Source organism: Epinephelus fuscoguttatus, linkage group LG21 (genome assembly GCF_011397635.1).
Source record: "Epinephelus fuscoguttatus linkage group LG21, E.fuscoguttatus.final_Chr_v1".
Taxonomy (NCBI): domain Eukaryota; kingdom Metazoa; phylum Chordata; class Actinopteri; order Perciformes; family Serranidae; genus Epinephelus; species Epinephelus fuscoguttatus.
The window spans coordinates 22,294,393-22,314,397 of record NC_064772.1 but is presented as its reverse complement, the minus strand read 5'-3'; the positions used below and the strand labels follow the sequence as shown (position 1 = coordinate 22,314,397).

Below are 20,005 nucleotides of genomic sequence, written 5' to 3'. Positions count from 1 at the left end.
GGCTAGAATATGTCTTCTAGGAGTTCTGCATTGCCAGAAGCTCTTACAACACCATTTTCTCAGTGGACTCAAAATAATAGTTTGCATTAGCTCAGTTTGGTTGCAGATAATTGAAATGGACTACAGTTTTATTAATGCACTGAGCATTTGTCCCACTCTATCAGAATGTGGGTACTATTTTTGTGGTCAAGTGCAAAATACTTTTTTTCTCAACCTCAGTATGACTCACCTAATGTAGAGTGTGTGTTGGAGTTTTAATCCAGTATTTATTCTTCCCAACATAATATAGCTGATGCAGTTCATGCACATAGCTTAAAGCAGACCTGCAATAACAATGGCAAAGCTAATTAAATTTCCTATACAGGGTTACCGCTGATCCTTAAAAACTCTTAAGGCTAACATACGCTCCCTTTACATGTGAAAATAGATGCATCCAATTCAAACGTGCAGATAAATGGCACTAGAGTAGACAGCCAAAAGTTTCACGTAACAACAAACGAGGCAGCAGTGGAGGCAGTAATGTTGTACCTTTAAAAGGAGGTAGCATTGTAGGCTGTGGTGGTCTGTGCAGCCATTATATTCATCCTGACAAGTGGAAGGAAAATCGTTTTCACTTTTTTCATTATATATTGCTATATTTGATTATATGTTACCGATTCATATCTGTAAGTTTTCAGTGATTGCAGAGAGAAGCAGACAGAGGGGTCTACAGTCTGTGTTTGAAGGATATATCCAGGATGCCAAACTGACTCAGCAGCAACAACAGGTTAAAAAGACAAAGATAGTTAGAAGCTAAAGCTGAACTATAGGCTACAGATCACAGTGTAAAAGTGAACCACCACATCACTGCTGATCGCCACACAAGACAATGAATATAAAGGGAAACTTTGCTGATATTGAACCAGCTGTGTGGCATCGCATTGTGTGCAGATGAACGGTGTTTGGCTTCGCCCCTGTGCTGCTGCCAGCACCCAGACCTCCACTGACAGACCGGCAGGGATCTCCTGGGGAAGTCAAACAGTGCGATGACACACAGCTGGTTCAATATCAGCAAAGTTTCCCTGCTTCCCTTCACTGGTTCCTGTACAGCAGGGTCGGTCTTTGTTTCACTGTTATAATCATTAAAAAGCAAAAGCAGCATGTGTATACATTCAGTAGGCTATATCTTCAGTAGCTAGCTAGATAACCCTACACTTTTCAGGGTTTGATTTTGGTTTTGGAACAGGGAAGAAACGTTTATCTTTTTCCAACCTCTCCAGGTAACGAGTATCATTAATACACGATGTGCCCCAGGCACAACATTTAGCTCCAAATCCACAAACCCAGCCTGAAAATGTAGAAAATCTGAAACAAGTGAGTCACAGCTGTGGAGTTGTTGGACCCTGGTCTGAGCCGGCCCGATCTGCTTCCGGGGGCAGGACTTGGTGAGGGGTTAGCTGACATAAATATGTCTTAAATCAACCTTTCATAGGCTCAAAAAAATGCTAATACATGGGAAGTCAAATTTTATGAATAAAAATATGAATAACCATTGAAATTCTCAAAATAATTGGTTACATCTATTTTTTTTAAATAATGAAACAAATGGCCCTTGCATTAATGTCACGCAGACCGGGATAGCGGGAGTAACAAAACTCATATTTTATTTCTGGCCAGGAGAGCAGACAGTTCACTGTTTGCTAGCTAGCTGTCACTGTCAACATGTACGAATTCAATGAAAATTGGCTCTTTCACCAAGATTTTGTGGTATGGCTGAAACTGTTACAAGTCAATGGATACAAGCTTCAGTGTATTTTGTTAATTTTCAAAGTCTTTATTAAAATGTTTTTCAAATTTAGCACGATGGCAGTCAGATCCATTGAATCCTACATGCACAGTGAGAGTACCTGCCAAAAACACCAGATATTTCCCAGTTCTGTTCTCTCCTTATCTCCACCATGAGACAAAAAAGTTTGTTTTATATTACAGTTTAGTTAATGAGAAAATGGTCTCAGATTTCATTTCGAGTGGCATTAAAGAGTCTCAAATCTAACTTGTTGTAAGGCAGAGGAACTCTACTATATTTTTTTGCAGTGTTTTGTGTAGTATCTTCAGGGATTTGAGTGTCATAAACAAAATACAGATATTTAAATGTGTCCTTATGCCAGCAGCAACACTTCTGAGGCAGAGTGCACCTGAAAAATGCCTCATTTTAAATTTATTTACTCAAAACCACTATGCACTGTCAGCGTGTCATTAATTGAAACCGCCGGCTGGTTATTTGCAGCACTCCGCAGTCCACTTGCTCACAACCCTGCAAGTTAGGAAGAATTTACAGTGTTATAACAGAGTACAACGAGGTGTTTGACAGCAAGGGTACCCAGAGCGCAATACAATAAACAAAGGATCTCAAATTGATATGTGGTAATTTTGACATCTGACATCTGAATCTCCCCTCAGCCAGTGCTCTCAGCCACAGATCAATTGTTCACTAGATTGTTGTGGAGAGGTGCTTATTTATACCAGTTAATCAATTTTGCCATCCCTTGACTCTTTGTCTCTCTTTCCCCTCGTGACTCCAGCTCTCCTCTGCTCTCGGTGCATCTGTCTGACAGCCAGAGCCCAGCGTTCTGTGCTGCTTATACAGAAAGCCCTCCCCTTCCCATCCTGCGACATCCTGAAGTGACTGCCAGTGTTAAAGATTCATGAGCCTGATCAGCTTTCAGTAAATGGGGGGCCTGGCTCTTGGTTGCACTCCGGCACTTTAGAGCCATTACCTTGCAGTGATTCTGGAGTGGACAGGCTCATGAGTGAGACTTGGTAACAGGCAAGGTGCATACTGCTTTATCTTCTTCGTCAACAGCGGTCTGTTTGTGTTGTTATCAGATATTCTGGACATTTGAATTAAGCAGATTTGCTTAGTATACTGAATAACCAGATAATTAGCTGGTTTAATTGTCATGCAGCTGACTATGAAAACTGAACACTGCACAAAAGTAGGCAAGTGATGGAGAGTGAGCTTGATGAGAGAACTGAGTTAATGGGATAGTTCGGATTATTAGGGGTGTAAATCACAAGATTTATCAGATTCAATTCAACTCCGGGTCCTGACAATATGAGACAATATCAGTAAATATCCTCATTGTCTTTTTCGAAGCTGCTTACAGTAATCTGCCTGGCGCTGGGCCACTAACACTATTTGAATATTTAGAAAGTGGGTGTGCTTGGACGGAAATGATGACGCAGACATGCAGTGGCAATTTTAACATAAATGCAAATCTTAAGGATGATGATATGTTTTGATGTTTTCACTTTCAGTCACTAATATTGGATTGTTGACCACTGAGTTGATATATCAGTCCAGGTCAATGTATCGTTACACCCCTGAGGGTTGTATGGGGTATTATGGCAATGGCAGGCGCCACGAATGCCACTGCTGTGGGGCAGCAGCAATACAAATTTTAGCAACCGAAAAAAAAAAACCTTGAAAAATTCTAAATCAGTTTAAGGGTACGCTATGTTTGCAACGGGGAACTGAAGAAGTTGCATCTGTCTGTGCCCGATGCAGATCCACCAGACTCCTTTGACAACAGCAGTAATTTTACCTCCTAGAACAGTGGAGCTGCTGGTCTACCGCTGACTCAATGAGGTAGTTTGTGTGTGTTATTGTCTGACCTTGGTGAATCCAAACTAACCCTTTAAAACACTAAAGTCACACAACAACTAACTAACAGAGGCAGCGGTAGACCAGCAGCTCCTGTGTTCAGCAGGGTAAAATCACTGTTTTCGTCAATGGAGTCTGGCTTTGAAGAGAGCATAGGTAATGGCTTCAGTTGCCTGTCACAAAGGGCTGTCAGACAGCAAGGTAAAGCTGTGAAATATTTCAAATAAAGTGTATATGTACAAGCTGATACTGTTGTTTTTAGGCGGCAAGAATACATTTTGCTGCTGTCCTTGTCCACAGCAGCACATTGCATATCTTTACTCCTGCCTGCTTCTTCACACTGGGGGTATGCAAACTCCCATCTACTGAAGATGATACATTGATTATGAGTGCATACCTCACACAACCCCTCTTCAAAAAATCCAAACTATCCCTTTAACTGTAGCCCTTATATAATGTAATCCAGTACTGTAGCAGGGATGTATGTAGACATACAGGCACTCTGAACAATGACATCCAGTCTACTGAAAAAAAGCGTCATACACTCAGTGAACCTTCTCTGTGAAAAAGGCCCATGACCTATTTTTGTTCCCTTTGTTTCCCCATCTTCCTTTACTGTATCCACACTCTCATTTTCTCCCCAGCTCGTTCCCGATCATTGATCTGGTCCCTCTATACGTTCCGAGTCACTCAAGTCTTGTTAAATTCACCCAACGTTCAAGGTTTCAAATTCACATTGCTCTTAATCTCTGTCAGTCCGTCATCACATTCCTCCCTCCTTCTCCCTATGTCTCCCCCTTGACCCAAACCTAATATCAGAACATCTGGTTCAAGGTAACAGCAGCTGTCAGCCAGGCCAGAGTTCACAGCAGACCCCCACCCAAGTTGCGTTCTGTTGAAACTGATATTGTTTTTAAATACATGTTTGTCTTTAATACCAACTGACAAGGCTCCAGCATGTTCCTGTGTATCTTGGCACTTCTTCTCACCCTCGCAAATATTGAGATGTAAAATGAGAAGACGCCAATCCTCCCGGCCCCTCCCCTGTCACAATTTTCTCCTCACTTTGGGGGAAATAAATGACCCATGTTGCAGCCCACTAGAAGCAGTCTTTGTTGGTACGCTCTTGTTCTCTATTTCTCTCTCTCGGGCCCTGTTGTGCCAAGAAGCCATGTGAGGACAGCTTACACACCAGCGAGACATTGTTCAGTGCCCCACAGTGGTTGTGCACTTTCTGGAAGGGCCCTCATTATTATAGTGCAGGAGACTTCAAACACTTCCCCAATAGCTTTTGATGCAGTTAAATGCACAGTCATGCCCAGCGCGCTCTGAGTTCCAGAAGCACTGGGTGTGTCTTTATAATCAAAGCCCTGCTAACCCACATGATTACAGGAATGGCACACTGGCACATGCCCTCTCCCCTTGGCAATCAGACACTGATTTTTTTTATTTCCCTCTGCATCCGTTTTTTTGTCCTTTTTGTTATACTATGACTGGAATGGATGATTCAGTGTTTTTGAAGGCCCCCCCCCCGGGTGATTTGCATGCAGCCCGACTCACTCTTTGTGGTTACTGCAAATGAGTTTTGTTTAGAAAAACTGTCTAGTAATAGTAGTTTAACATGAGCTTTTGGAATAAAGTTTCAGAGCTGCACTGTGTTTTGTTTTTGTTGTTTTTCTAGAAACACATTACCAAGTTATCTAATGTGGAGGAAACATTCTCATTGTTTACGGATGGATCTAATGACGGAAATCAGTATCGGAATTTTTTGTTTTGATGTACACTCAGGCCATTTTATCAGGTGCATTCCTAATATCGTATTCAACCCAATAACCATAAATTCTACCTTTACAAAGATAAGACTGTTCAGTTTTGATTTACACTGTCAGAGAAAGAGAGCGGTATAACTATATGTCTTTTATTGAGGTGTGACACAGCTGTTGCGCTGGACTGTATTAGATTGTCTAGGTGTACCTAATAAAGTGAGCAGGGAGTGTATATCACAGTATGGAAAATAGGGGTGTGCCATATCATGTCATACACAATACTACTGGTATATTTTTTAATATCATATGAAAAATTCACATGGTGATACTTCGATATTTCAGCTTGTTGACATAGTGGCATCATGCTGTTACCCACGGCAACAACAAGCACGGCTGAAAGCGACTCTGCAGTGGTTCCAAAAAGAGGAGCAGCTTCAGCAGCGTGGAATAAACTGTGGTGTCCTGAATGTTTTATGAACAGCCCCGGACTTCTCACTCTTTTAGCGAGTTACTGCTCAGAGGGAACTCATTCTGCGGCTCCTCTGGCAGCAGCACAGCGTCGCACCTCTCCTTTCTTGCTGTGCGCACACAGTAGTCAGTGTTGTTTTGTCATAAACTTGTGGTAATGTAAACTTACGTGATGCCTGGGGCTTGATTTAAAAAAAATACACGTGTATGTGCGATAGTTCTGGTATCATAACAGCCTGTCACAGGTTACAGTGTGATGATTAGAGGAGAAATGGCAGAGCATAAAGGTCCAAGTGCAAAAACAACAACTCATTTAGGATTTTGCTAAAAGAAGGAAATCACTTGTTGATTTATATATATATATATATATATATATATATATAGATCCTAGGGTACATTTTTGTATTTGTTTAAATGTGTAATTTGTGGTAGATTTTGTTGAACTGATATTGTATACAGAATCTGAATCTCACTCTGAGTTACTGTTGTTTAAAAACTAAAGAAATGAGAGGTCATTTTTGTTTAGTTTTTACAGAATATTTGAAGCAAACTGTAAAATTACATCACTTATTTTGTTGCAGTTCTGTTTTCTTAAATTAAATGTATTAATTAATTAATTAATTTTACGAATTTCTCATATTGTCAATAATATAGTTATCGCAAAAATTATGAATATCGTGATATTATTTTAGGGCCATATCACCCACCCCTAATGGACAATGTATGAAAAATCATATTAATTTTAGTATCTGATTTTGTTCGGTTGAAATAATTGCCTATCTGAAACCATTGTTTTGGGTCAGGCTTGACCCACAGAGACTTGTGTAATGATAAAATGATATGATTATATCCTCACAGTATGAATTTTCGACAAGTGACATAATTGAATTATTAATTATCAGAAATAAGAGATTCTTTAGTCACACCCAAGAAGTATCACTTGATAGCCCAAAATATCAATATACTCCCACTTCAGTACTTATTTTATTTTAGCAGTAACTGGCTAATTTATTGGCATGAAGGATTATGCACCTTGCTTTGGTGTGTTACACCTTTTTACGTCTCTTTCACACATGTTGTGAAACAGACAAACAGGAGATAACGTTGGAGTGATGCCGCTTCACATTTGCACACCGTGAAATTCTGAAATTTGGACAATAGCAGCATACTGCCATCCCGAAAGGTTTTGTTTTCCCCTGCAGCCAGCAGCACCGTGTCACCATGTCATTTGGTATCACTGTTCAGCCCCAACTCTGCAATTGGAAAGTAAACTTGCCCAGCAGTGTGTGTCCTCTGTCATTCAGTCATCCAGACAGCCTCTCAGCTGCACAGGTGCAGTTAAAGGTCTAATTTGTTGTGCTTTTGAGGTGTTTATTGCAGTCACACACTACATGTCGTGTACAGTTTGTACCAGCTGAGTTTGACAGGAGGAAACACTGTCGTCTCCAGCTCTCCGGGCAGCAGCAGCAACAGCTCCAAGTTGTTTAAGCATTCCTCCCTCGCCAGACTGGTTGGCTCCAGCTCAGTGCTGGAGAGTCTGCTCTTGTGACACCTAAGACATAAGCAATGACACACACCTATGATCACCTCCCTCAAGTGCACGTAGCGCTTTCAAAGTCAATTGATTTTTCAAACTTTAACTTGTGTTTTTGTCCGTGAGTAGTTTTTGTCTTGTTTGGTCATCACTGTGTTGTCATACACTGTTCAAAGTTAATTCATATTTAGTTTATCTCTTAGCTTGTAATGTGTTGAGTTGTGACATTTTAAAATCTAATTTGTGTAGCATCGGTCTAATGAACAGGTTCAGATACTGGAAAACCCTCAGTGTTGTGTTGCTGAGGCAGGGTTGTGGTCACTGCAGTGGTTTAATAACATAACCCTTCATTTAGCCCTGTGAGTCAGTCACACAGATAGGCCATAATGAAGATGAAAACCTGTAATGAAGTGAGAAGTGTTGAGTTCATACTGGCAGAGCTGACCTGTCAGCACACAAATATACAATTATGGTTGCCACCTGTATAAGCGTGAGTTTGTGCGAGGCAGATGAGAAGAGGGGGAGAGTCTCGGTAGAGGTGTTTACTACACATGTCAGTGGAAACCTTATCTCATCACAACTTCAAAGCAGCAAAACAACTGCATGGAAGGCTATCTGCTCCAATAAACCTCCTGACCCCAGTGTCATTTCCAGTCAGATCTTCAGTGTGTGCTTTCCCGATGATCGTCAGTGTGCCAGTGCTCTGCCAGCAGCAGCAAGCAGTTGGCCAGATAAACTCTACATAGCAGTTCATACTTGAGTGTGAAGTGCATCCCCTTTTAACGCCAGGATTTCACACAGACTTTTGTGAATGTTCAGACAAAAAAATGAAGATCTAACTCATGAACTTTTTCACTTTCCCCCTCATTCTCACCCTCTCTTATTCTTATGGAAATGCAGTAATCAGCTGAAGCTCAACCCGTCAGTGCTCCAGCCTGGTTGAGTTTTTGAGGAATATTTATTTAAAAGCTGCATTGCTTTGATTCATCTCGCCTGTGTGAACAATGATTTCACACCGTCAGTGAGTAACAGAAGGTAGCTCGCAGTGACTGATGGGCCATATGTCTCAACTTACGATACTAATGAACTAAATGAGCTGACAGCTTGATGAACTGCAAATTTGGTAGATGCCCTCCAGAATGTGCCAATCAGTTCCACATATAATGAGGTTACTTACCCAACCCCCACTTACCCCACATATCACTCAGTGACATCTGCACACAGCACAGGTGAACCAATAGATGACTCTGATGCATACATGAATTTCTGCTCAGCCTTGTCAGCAATGCCAGTTTTTTACCTGGTATTAAAGTGCGTCTTGAGTGATCTGATCATAAGTGGTCAGCAATCTGTCTGTGTTGACACCTGGCATAAGACTGCATCTCCATATGCATCTTGAGTGACTACGTGATCGGCTCTCACTTCCCTGCTCTATATGCAAATAAACACTTACTTCATCTTTCACCATCAGTATGAGACTACTGCTGTGGGAGTGTGAGCTCTGTGCCTGTAACAGTCATGGGTCTGCTTGGCTTGGCTTGGCTTGGCTTGGCTAGGTTTGGTTTGGTTTGGTTAGGACCATCAGCCAAGCATGTCTTCAGTGATGACATTTAAAAGCAGTGAGCTGACGGCTTAAGTCCCCCATTATTTTAAGTGTTTTTCCATCACACAATAGGGCAGGTAAAATAAGTTTACCTGATGGAGGTGAGCCGGTTGTGTGCAGCTTCATTAACATTATAGTGACTCCAAACAAAAGACGAAGTCACTGAGAGGCTAAGTGAGGGAGCATTGCACTGCTGACTCACCACACAAACAACAAAGCCATTTCCGAGTTTTCCGACTGTGTCCATATTTATTTTCAACAGCGAACAAACAGGCAAAGCAAGCCAAGGCACGGCAAGATATTCAAATACCCAGTTTTCAGTTAGGTTAAGCGGTCAACAAAAAATACACTCTCCCTACTCACCCCCTCTCCATGCATATGCCCATTCATTCAATCACTCAGTGACTTCTCCCTGACCACACCCACGTGACGTGTGAAAGGTGTCAACTGAGAGCTGATGTAAACACAAACATAAACATCAATATCTTAGCATATAGCACACAAACATCTTACTGTGGTTGTTTCTGCTTTCATTGTTCTTCCCTGCTGTGTTTTTAGAGTTGCCTTTATTGAAGTAAATCCGCTAACAGAGTTCCGCTAATTCAGTAATGAACACATTTTATTTACTATAGGGTCTTTACAGTAAAACTCCCCTGTTATTTTGTCATTTCCGCGTTGGTGTGAGTATGTTGGAACTGTTAAATGGCTCTACGTTGAATGTTAGCCACCGCTGCTGCAGTAACCTGTGGTAACCGGGCAGATGTTGAACTGCCCTGCAGTGGGATGGTCCTATAACCTGGCATCCCGCCTGTCGAAAAGACAGCAACAGAATGTTTGCTTTCCAGATGGGATTCAGATAGGCACAGGCTGAATATAAATGTCCACCCTCTGGACTTGTGGACTGAGCCCTTGCGGACTTCAGTTGTACATACTACCACCATTTGGTTGCAGTCTGGAGCCCTTTAGCTCAGTCTTGAGTTGATGTAGCTATAAAATATAATATTGTCTTCATAAATGCTTTTTAGTTGGTTATTGTGTTTCCCCCTAACACTCTTCCCTTATGATGCTGTGTCATTTCGCGTACATTATGAAAATTTGCAATAGACTAAGAATGTCTTTTTTAAACTTTTTCCAGCAGTGTTGAAGAGCTGTGATGCACACAGCAATGGACTGTGATTGAACTGTGTCCTGCTGTCTTCAATCTCTTCACGGTGTCAGATGCTTTTGTTGCTCTTGATTTCCCTTTGAAATTACAGAGTTTAATGAGGTGAAATTGGTTGTTGTGCTTTTCTTTTTCAATCGTTAAGCATTGGTGAATAATTTATATGCATGTGTCATACTGGAGGAAGATTGGTAGGCATCATCATGGACTAAGCTCAGAGCCCTACCTGCATTCAGAGCCATAAACATGATTGTCTGTGTCATCACCAACAACTCTAATGTGCATGGATTTGCTGGATTTGCAAGATCACGCAAGAGTTTCGTGAGAATCCAGCTCTTGCTGTATTGCCTGTCACGAATATGAATGGGGTTTTTTTGTTGTTGTTGTTTTTAAAGATATTTTTTGGGCATTTTTAGCCTTTATTTGATAGGACAGACAAGTGTGAAAGGGGGAGAGAGGGAGTGACATGCAGCAAAGGGCTACAGGCTGGAGTCAAACCCGGGCTGCTGCGGCAACAGCCTTGTACATGGGGCGCCTGCTCTACCACTAAGCCACCGACGCCCCACGAATATGAATGTTAAGAGTAAACAAGAATGTCTTGTCCATCACATGTGTGGAATGAGGTGTGTTTGTCCTAAACACAAAGACCTCAAAGCAACAAGCTGCCACTTCATTCCAGACTTTCTGTGGCCTGTTAGAGCCTCGGCCACCAGGTTAGAGCTTTGTTCAAAGATGAGGTCTCCCCTAGTGGCCGGTGTTGATAATTAACTCAGTGACACAGCTCTGTACAGTAAGTGCTAACACCAGTGCCCAGGTGTTTATAGCTGCCCAGAGATCCAGGGCATTCTCTAGGATTAGAGATCCCTCACTAGTCTGCCCACGTGAAGATCGGACACCCCAGCAACAAAAATGGCCTGCCAGCCTTCTTGCCAGGCTGTCTGACTGTCTGTGTTGGTGTCATTGAGACGTGCCTGGTACTTCCAGTCTCCCTTTTTGTCTCAACGTACACTGACCCATCATTACTGCCATGTCAAGGAGACGACGGCAACCAATCATATCCGGCCCAGTGGGACAGGCACAACCAATCAGGTCTAGAATCCCCATGGTAACTTGTGCTGGAAAGCCCAGTTACAGCCAATAGGAATGGAGAGTGCCACTTAGCTATGAGAGTTTTAATGGCCTGTTTCTGTTGTCATTAATAAAAGCACATAACCTCTGCTATAGAGACTGTTATAATTTCAGTGGACAGCACAGTGCCACAGCATAAAGACATCCTGATGGCATTCAAAGGAGCTTAATGCAAGGACACGCACAGTGACATTTGTGTTCATTACCTGTCCATACACCGCACAGGCCAGTAGTTCTCAGGTCACTTGTCAACAGAAGGGTGGAAATGGATTTTATCCTTCAGAGTCTCCCCTGCCTCTCTGGCCAATCACCACTGCTTTGACTTCATCCATTTGAGCACAGACCCTACCATTAGCTTAAAGTAGGTCACTCCAGGCCAGGAGGGAGCCAGACTCAAGTTTGCATGGTCACTAGCTCCCTTTTTTAGTTTAGCCTGCTCCTGCTAAGCCATGCTATTCCTCTCTGCTCTACATTGTGCTGTGCTGTACTCTGTTATGCCTTATGTAATGGCTGAGCAGTGAGCGGTGTGTGTCACAGCCGTTTCCATGGTTAGAGTGGCTGAGAGTGTATCACAACACAGCGTGCCCCGAGCTTGTGCACTGTGCTGGGGGAGAAAAACTTAATTTTTTTTTCTCTAAGTCTCTTCTCTTCTGTCTTTCTTTTTCACTTCCTCCTCTCAAAGCAAAGAGGGCTGCAGATCACCCATCTTGCATGAAGAAATCATTTTCATGCATATATTTCTAAATGTCACCATTTGTTTTGGAATACAACAAGTGTTCACATCTTCTATGCAGCAGATATCTTCTTATATTGAAATCCAAGTCCATTAGCCACCATCACATTTTGGTGCAGATGATGGTGCTGATTAATAAGACATTACTTTGATCAATAATTGATTGTCTTTCATTAAGTGGCATGAAGTTCAGCCTGTGCTGACTCGCAGGGTAAGAGGAGGAGCAGAATAAAATATACAGCATGTTGGTATGGATGCTCAACATCTGCAGAGGGACAAAGTCTGCAAGTTTAGAAAGGCTTTGAAGATGTTAGAAATAACTTTGTAGATCAAGAACACAACATGAATTCATACCATAGCCTAAAAGCATGAAATTGAACTGAAACAGAAACAGCCTGCAGCCAGCTTGTCACTTTGGATCGCACGGAAAAGTCACAACATGAGTTCTTACTTACTGAGATCTCTTGTTCTGTGAATTGAAAAAGAACAGACAGGATATCATTGTTTTACGTCATTTCTAAATGACACTTACAAACCACTACAGGTGGAGCATTCTCAGAGGTACTCGGTAAACACAGACACATGTTGTGATTATAAACCCACTCTGCTCTTACTGTGAGCTGGCTTTGCTTGGTATCGTGTAACGAATGGGCTTTTCTTGGTACATGGTTGAGCGCGCAGTCTGGTGCTGTGGGCAAAGCGCCGTGTTCTCATTTCAGTGTCTCTGGGGAGAGCTGCACCATCAGAGAGAAATGATTGAATCTCTTTCTCCGCTCCATTTTCACTCATTTCTCCTGGAGTGGATCAACCTGTGCCCCCAGCGCAGGATTGTGTGTGTGTGTGTGTGTGTGTGTGTGTGTGTGTGTGTGTGTGTGTGTGTGTGTGTGTGTGTGTGTGTGTGTGTGTGTGTGTGTGTGTGTGGGGCTGTGTGCGTGTGGGGCTGTGTGCGTGTGTGTGTGTTGTATGCATATGCATATGTTGGCATGCTCACACACCTACAGCATCTAAGTGGTTTCCACAGAATTCTGCCGGCGGAGCTTGCAGTTGATCCATCAAATAATGTATTCATGTTTTCATACATAGCAGTTCTTCAAAAACTGTCTTTGTCTCTGTGTGTTCATTTTGCAGACGCTGATATGCATTGAGGATGAGTGGAGTCGGTGAAAACTCATCTGACCCTGCCAGGGCAGAGGCGCGAAAACGCAAAGAATGTTCTGCCGAACTTCTAGGACCCAGGTAAGACTTCGTTCCTACTGCCAAAAGGCAGGTGTCCCCCGAGTTAACCCCCAGTTCAACCCCCACATCTTAAATACATATTCTTTTTCTGGATTATTTTGGTGTGCGTAGCAAGGTGTTGGAGATATTGGTCGTAGCCTTCTCTCCAATATAATGGAACTAGATGGCACTCAGCTTTCAGTGCCCGAAAAAATGAATTTAAATAACTTAACAGCAATGTCTCTTTCTAGAAATCATGACCTGGTTACTCAACATAATCCACGGACCTTGTTGTGAAAAGTTTAATGAAGGAACTATTTTCTTTTTATCAAACTACACCCGACAACTGTATCACCACACTAAAAGAAGCAAGCATTCACTCATGGATAAGAGGCTCATGCTCATGACAGCATAGGAGTAAACACTAATGGCATCCTCCTCGACTGAGGTGTGCACGTTAGCTAGCTCAGTTGTGCTAGGTGAGCTAGCTGTAGCTGCGCACTTGCGTACCTAGCTATCAGTAGATGCAACCGTATCACCTGTGCGATGATTTAGTTGGCGGGTGTAGTTCAGTAGAAAGAAAAAAGTTTCCTCATAAAACTGCTCACAACAAGGTCTGTGGATTATCTTGAGTAACTGGGTCATGATTTCTGTATTTTTTGAGCCTCACAGTTTCCTTATATTTGAGAGAAGGCAGACATCTCTACGGCAGATATCTCCAACACTCGGCAATTCACACCAATTAATCTAGATTGATAAAAAAACAAAGCACAACAGGTAAGGGGATAAATATGTATGTTTGATTTTGGGTTGAACTGTCCCTTTATTTGTCCAGACTTGAAAGCTATGAGAAAAGTGTGGTTGAAATACAATCATGTTCATGCAGCTAAGGTCAGCTTGAGAGTCAACCTGTGGTCAGCAACTTTGCCCACTGCTTTGCTAAATTGCCCATTCCCAAACCGTCCATTACCCATGAAACAAAGATGATGTCAGAGTTTTAAAGATGGTGCAAGTAAACTCGAGCTCCAGCCACTTATAAAATACTGTACAGTAAAGTCTCAGTGGTTACTAAGAATGCCTGTATGCTATTGTGGCAGAAAACCACGGAGCGCTGTTGAAGTCTGTACAATAAATCTGCATAATTCATCCCAAAGACAAGCACTCAGGAACGGGGGTTTTCTTTATTGATGCAGTGCTCCGTGTTGGCACAACGGAGAGGCCCACAGATATATTTCAAGCCATATGGAGAATAATTGACCCTAGCTCTATCCCCCATCCGACTCTCCTCCATGCCAAGGGTTGCAGTGGCTGTTGTGCACTGTCATTTGGCAGCTATGAAAGTGAGAGGGCTCTTCAGTCATGTCCAGAGATGCGTGTGAACACTCATAGTTTTGTAGATGGATCTTTTCTGCCCTGCTCCAGGTTCTTTTTCACCACTCAGTCATTCTGTTATTGTGTTTGAATTGCTCTTGTCATATATATATTTTCACACACTCTTTATCCCTTCTGCTGTTACTGTCTTCTTTGCCGCACTCTCTCACCGCAGTCTTCTCTGTGTCTCCATAGTCCGAAGCGGAGCAACGAGAAGCGCAACCGCGAGCACGAGAACAAATACATCGAGGAGCTCGCCGAGCTGATCTTTGCCAACTTCAATGACATCGACAACTTCAATGTCAAGCCTGACAAATGTGCAATCCTGAAGGAAACTGTGAAACAGATCAGACAAATAAAGGAGCAAGGTACGACCTGTAATGATTTTTGACACTTTATCTCTGCCTGTTGAAGAAACAACAGGTGATGAGTCACGAAGTAATGAAAGGAACACAGAGTTATCTTTCAGCTGACTGCTTTTTCTGAAGCATTTAATTCACAACATGTGTTTATCTACAATCTTTCCCTTCAGGTTTTTATGACATACCTACAGTACCTACTTAAACACCAAGCCCAGCCAAAGTGAATACCTGCAAATAGATCTAACACTGGTTTAAATCAAAGCTATTTATGTTGTGAATAAGGTGCTACGATATCAAATATCTTTAGGATGTGGTTGTGGTTTTAAAGCTCCAATATAACCACAAGTGCCACAGGTGGCATTGTGCTGGCAGAAGCATCAGATTTAATGGCATAAATATTATGGTTTGGGATCCGCTCCACACACAATAATTAATTTTATTATTAATGCCCCTCCATCACTTCATCATATAATGTGGATGAACCAGACCAGTTTTTTGTTGGCTGCGGTCTTTCCCACTTCCATCCCGAGCCAGAACATCAGGCAAATGGATCAGCCTGTACAGTTGCGCTTGCCAGCTTTTCTTTTTTAGTAATCTTTAGCAATTAGTTGAGGTCTGTCTTTTTACTTTTTTTCATGTTGGATTTAACAGACGAAGATCAGTGTAGTCCAAGTTTTTCTCCCCCCTTCTTACACATCCAAACACTGCAAAAAGAGATGTAGCTTTCCTTAGATAAACGTTAAGGCAAACACTAAATTGTGAAAAAGCCTGGCTCATGCACACGAGGAAAGCAGCTGAGTGACTGGTAGACAAAGAGTGGCCCACTCGAGCTATACATGAATCAGACCGGCTGATGATGTCATCTTGTTTTATGTGACTCACAGAGCCAAGCGTTATGTAATGGTGAGCAATGTGATGCAAAAATCACACACAAACTCTGGCTACTGTCTGTCCGTCCCTCCCCCACTCAACTGTCTTCTTCCATACTCCCTCCCTCCAACCCTTCCCTTCCTCACTCCTTTTTTTTTTTTTTTTTTTTTTTTTTTGTTTGGTACGCTAGGCTAGAGTGACATCCCCTGCCTGCGTCTGAAGGCATAATTGTGTTTGTACAGCAGCCACTGAGGGAAGGGCTTAACAGTCCTTGCTTTTCTGCTTTGGTCTCCCAAACTCAGTGGACAGCAAGAGATACCTTTTTATAGCGAACACGGAGAGCTGCTGCCCCTCATCTTCCACAGTTCAGGGACATCAATTTCAGCAGCCATTCATTTTTCTTGTTGCGCACATTGTTGAACCAGGGATGCACTGCAAGCTCATTTAGATGTCTTTATGCTCAAAGTAGATGTTACATCACTGTACCACCACCATTTGTTCTTTTCATTGCATCTTATCTGCCATCTGTTTAGTATTGTTTGTGGCGCACAGTCTCTCTGTCTATAGGCCTGTTATTGTTTCCCCCCCTGAGAGCATCATTACAGTGTAAAAGATATTCTCAGTTTATGGTGATGTTACTGCATGTATTAAATTACATTAATGTGACTGAATAACTCTGACTGATGGGTGTCACAGCCCTGCAGAGAGGCACAACGTAGCGATGATGGCCTTTGAAAAAGCGGCCTCCCACTGTAAGCTGTTAATTCATCCCTGTTTGTTCCTCTCATGCTGTCTGCATACATTTCCCCTAATTGAAATCAGGGTGGAGCCGTGTGCTTTGCATAGGCTCGGCTTTATTTCACTCTCCAGCTTGTTGCATCTTAATAGACAATATGTTGAGTTATGATATCTTTATAGTGCTTGTAAAATAAGGGCACAGCCAAGAGTTTAACAGCTTTCTTTACACTCTCAGCTGCTCGCCTGTGCCAACACGGCAATGCATATACAGTGGCTGCTGAGCCGCCGCCAGGAGATAGTTTAGTACATTTTTATTCACCATACATTTGTGAAACATTTCACTACATGTAAAATAAGAGTGAGAAGAATGGAGTAACAATGTGGCAAATGTTATAAATAATGTAGCAGCAACTAAATATTTGCTGCTTTCATTAGATGAAATCTGTGACTTCGATGCTTTTCTTCGTCAAACATGATAAACTGAATAGCTTTGTAGTTTTTGGACACTTGTTCAGATGGAACATACCCTTTGATGAAGTCATATTGGGCATACACACAGGGCATGTTTACCTATTTTCTGGCAAAACGATTTATTGATAAGGAATGTAATCGCTAGTTGCAGCCCCAATTACCAGACATAACCCTTATAAATAATTAGTTCCTCCCTCTGTCTGTGGCACAGCTCTGCAGACGGACAGAGAGCCAGCGAGGGCCGCGCTGACATTGAATGATGGGTCTGTACCCGGGGCAGCTGTGCTGGTATACTGGGCCCCGCTGGGCCTGGAGAGGTCCTGCTGATGCACACATCATTAATGCTGAAAGAGATGAATGTGGGCCTGCGCGGTGTAGCACGAGCCCACGGAGCAGGGGGGAAAACCTGCATTTGTGTCGGCGTTCACACATCTACACCCAAAAAAAAAAAAGGGAGAAGAAGGACATAATTTTGTTTGCTTTTCACCACAACACTCTCCCACCATATGGTCAGCCCTCGTCTTGGCATGGTGCGACAGTTAAATGTGTCCCCCCCTCCCCAACAGCCCACTCATATTCCGCCTCTCATCATCATCTCCAAAAGTAGGGCAGCCTACGCTCTGAACATAAGGCTTCTCTGCATGGTTATTAACCCAATCACTCACATGGACAAATGCACAGCTCCATAGTGCAGGTACAGGAGCTTACTCTGATTTTACCTCCTAAATAAACCACGTAATCATTACATTAAAAGGTTGGTGGCAGTTTATTGTCCAGTTTATCAAAGGTGCTCATCATGTTGAAACATCATTGCGAAGCTCGTCAAATTATCGTAGGTGTCTTTCACCAAAGTCCAGTTTGGTTTTGATCATGAGCACCTGTATGTGCAACAAGTCATGCTCTCTATATCCATACTCAGAAACCCAATAGGAGTCTGCAGTCACAAGGAGACACTGCCAGCTGAGTCATTTGAGAAAGGCAGTCCATATGTAAAAGGGAGGCAACCCCTGGCTCAGGAGTATCTATGCATAGGGAGCGGACCTGTGGGAACAGTTCAAAATGAAGACTCTCACAGACTGTTCACGGTTTATGACCCTCTGAAATCACCATCCTATATCTGTGATCAACCTTCTGTGACAAATGTCAGCTTAAAGATTTAACCAGTGTTTCGATAAGAAATGTATCGTCAAGGTGTATTTAAAAAACAATTTCATAATATCCGTTTATTGTTTTAATTGTGTTTATTTATGTTGTGAACACATAAAAAATTAAAAAATTGTTCAATTTTTAAAACTGTGATCACAGACTTTATACTAATTATAGTAAAAGCAGGGTTTATGTTCAACTCTCTGGACTCTGCCTTCTCTGCTTGACCACATAGTAACAGCTTACTGCTCTGTGGGGAGCATGAGTTGTTTACACACTGCCAGTGTTTTCATAATAGCCTTTTTTTGTACATGACAATGCAATCCATCCAGTGGCTGCCACCAGTGTGGCAGCAGCGTGCTCTGACAGTCATTTACAGCAACCTTTCACTCTGCTCACTGCTCAGTGCTCAGTGCTTGGGTCTGAGCCATGGCAACATGTTTTGACTAAAGGACAAAATGTGTTTGCTTTGTAGAAAGATACTCGTACAAAGTCTTGTCAACAAGTGACCCCTTTAAAGTATTTGGTTCAATATAGGTGAAAGCAAAAGTTGTTTCTCTCTTTTTCTTTTTTTGTCTCTGTGACCTGCCTGTTTTGGGGTTATATTTTGTGTTTTGCAATGTAGGTTGTTCCCCATAGAAACAGAGTACCTTGCGTAATATACGTATTTCAGCCATAACGGGTGTTTATGTCGAATTCATAAATTAAGATCCATGTTCTTTTGAATCAGTGTTTAGTTTTTGCCTCTGAATTGTTGTCACCGACTTTCCTCACAACAGAAAAAGCAGCAGCGGCAAATGAGGAGGAGGTACAGAAGGCTGATGTCTCATCAACAGGCCAAAGTGTGATTGACAAAGATGCCTTGGGACCAATGATGCTGGAGGTGGGTAGAGGGCGTTCTCTTGCTTACTCATAGTGTCATATCAAACTACCACACACTGAACACTCATACTTAAGTCTTTACACACGGGGGGCTTGACGAGTGAGTGACACAAAAATGCAAGTGACTTGCCTGCAAATATTAAAACAAGTCATACCTGTAGGAATGCGAATTTCTGACAGTTGAATAAGAGCAGCAGAGTGTCTGAGGTAACCTGTTGTATAGCCTGAGCTACTGTATGCTACGGGTGGGCAATATGACCCTAAAATAATATCACGATATTTCAGGGTATTTTTGCGATAATGACATTCTTGACAATATGAGAAATTAATTTTAAAAAAATGTATTATTGATTTAAGAACGTAGAATTGCAACAAAATGAGTGATATAATTTTAATCATTTGCCTTTAAATATTCAGTAAAAACTAAACAAAAATTATCTCATTTCTTTAATTTGTAAACAACAACAGTAACTCAGAGTGAGATTCAGATTCTGTATACAATATTAATAGTTCAACAAAATAAAATCTACCACAAATTACACATTTAAACAGCTCCCAAATACAAAAAATGTCCCCTGGGATCTATATATATAAATCAACAGGTGATTTCCTTCTTTAAGTAAAATCCTAAATGACTGAGTTGGGGTTTTTTCCCACCTGGACCTTTATGCTCTGCCATTTCTCCTCTAATCATCACGCTGTAACCTGTGACAGGCTGTTATGATACCACAACTATCGCACATACACATATATGTAGTCACGTAGGTTTACATCACCAAAGGTTTATGACAAAATCACTTGACGACACGGCTCTTGTGTGCGCGTGGCGAGAGAGGAGAGTGAGAGACGATATGCTGCTGCCAGAGGAGCCGCTGAATGAGTTCCCTCAGAACGCAAACTTGCTAAAGAGTCT

At 42.1% G+C, this 20,005-nt stretch overlaps 1 protein-coding gene across 7 annotated transcripts in view; it reads left to right on the top strand.

Moving 5' to 3' along the window:
• The window catches only part of ncoa2 (nuclear receptor coactivator 2), a 70,382-nt gene that overhangs the window by 17,511 nt on the left and 32,866 nt on the right, over positions 1-20,005 (top strand). For all 7 annotated transcript variants that reach the window (XM_049565238.1, XM_049565239.1, XM_049565237.1 and 4 more), the window contains 3 exons: positions 13,166-13,273; positions 14,819-14,991; positions 18,990-19,093. In XM_049565238.1, the coding sequence (XP_049421195.1) occupies positions 13,185-13,273; positions 14,819-14,991; positions 18,990-19,093 (366 nt within the window). In that variant the 5' untranslated portion in view covers positions 13,166-13,184. The remainder of the gene's footprint in view (positions 1-13,165; positions 13,274-14,818; positions 14,992-18,989; positions 19,094-20,005) is intronic.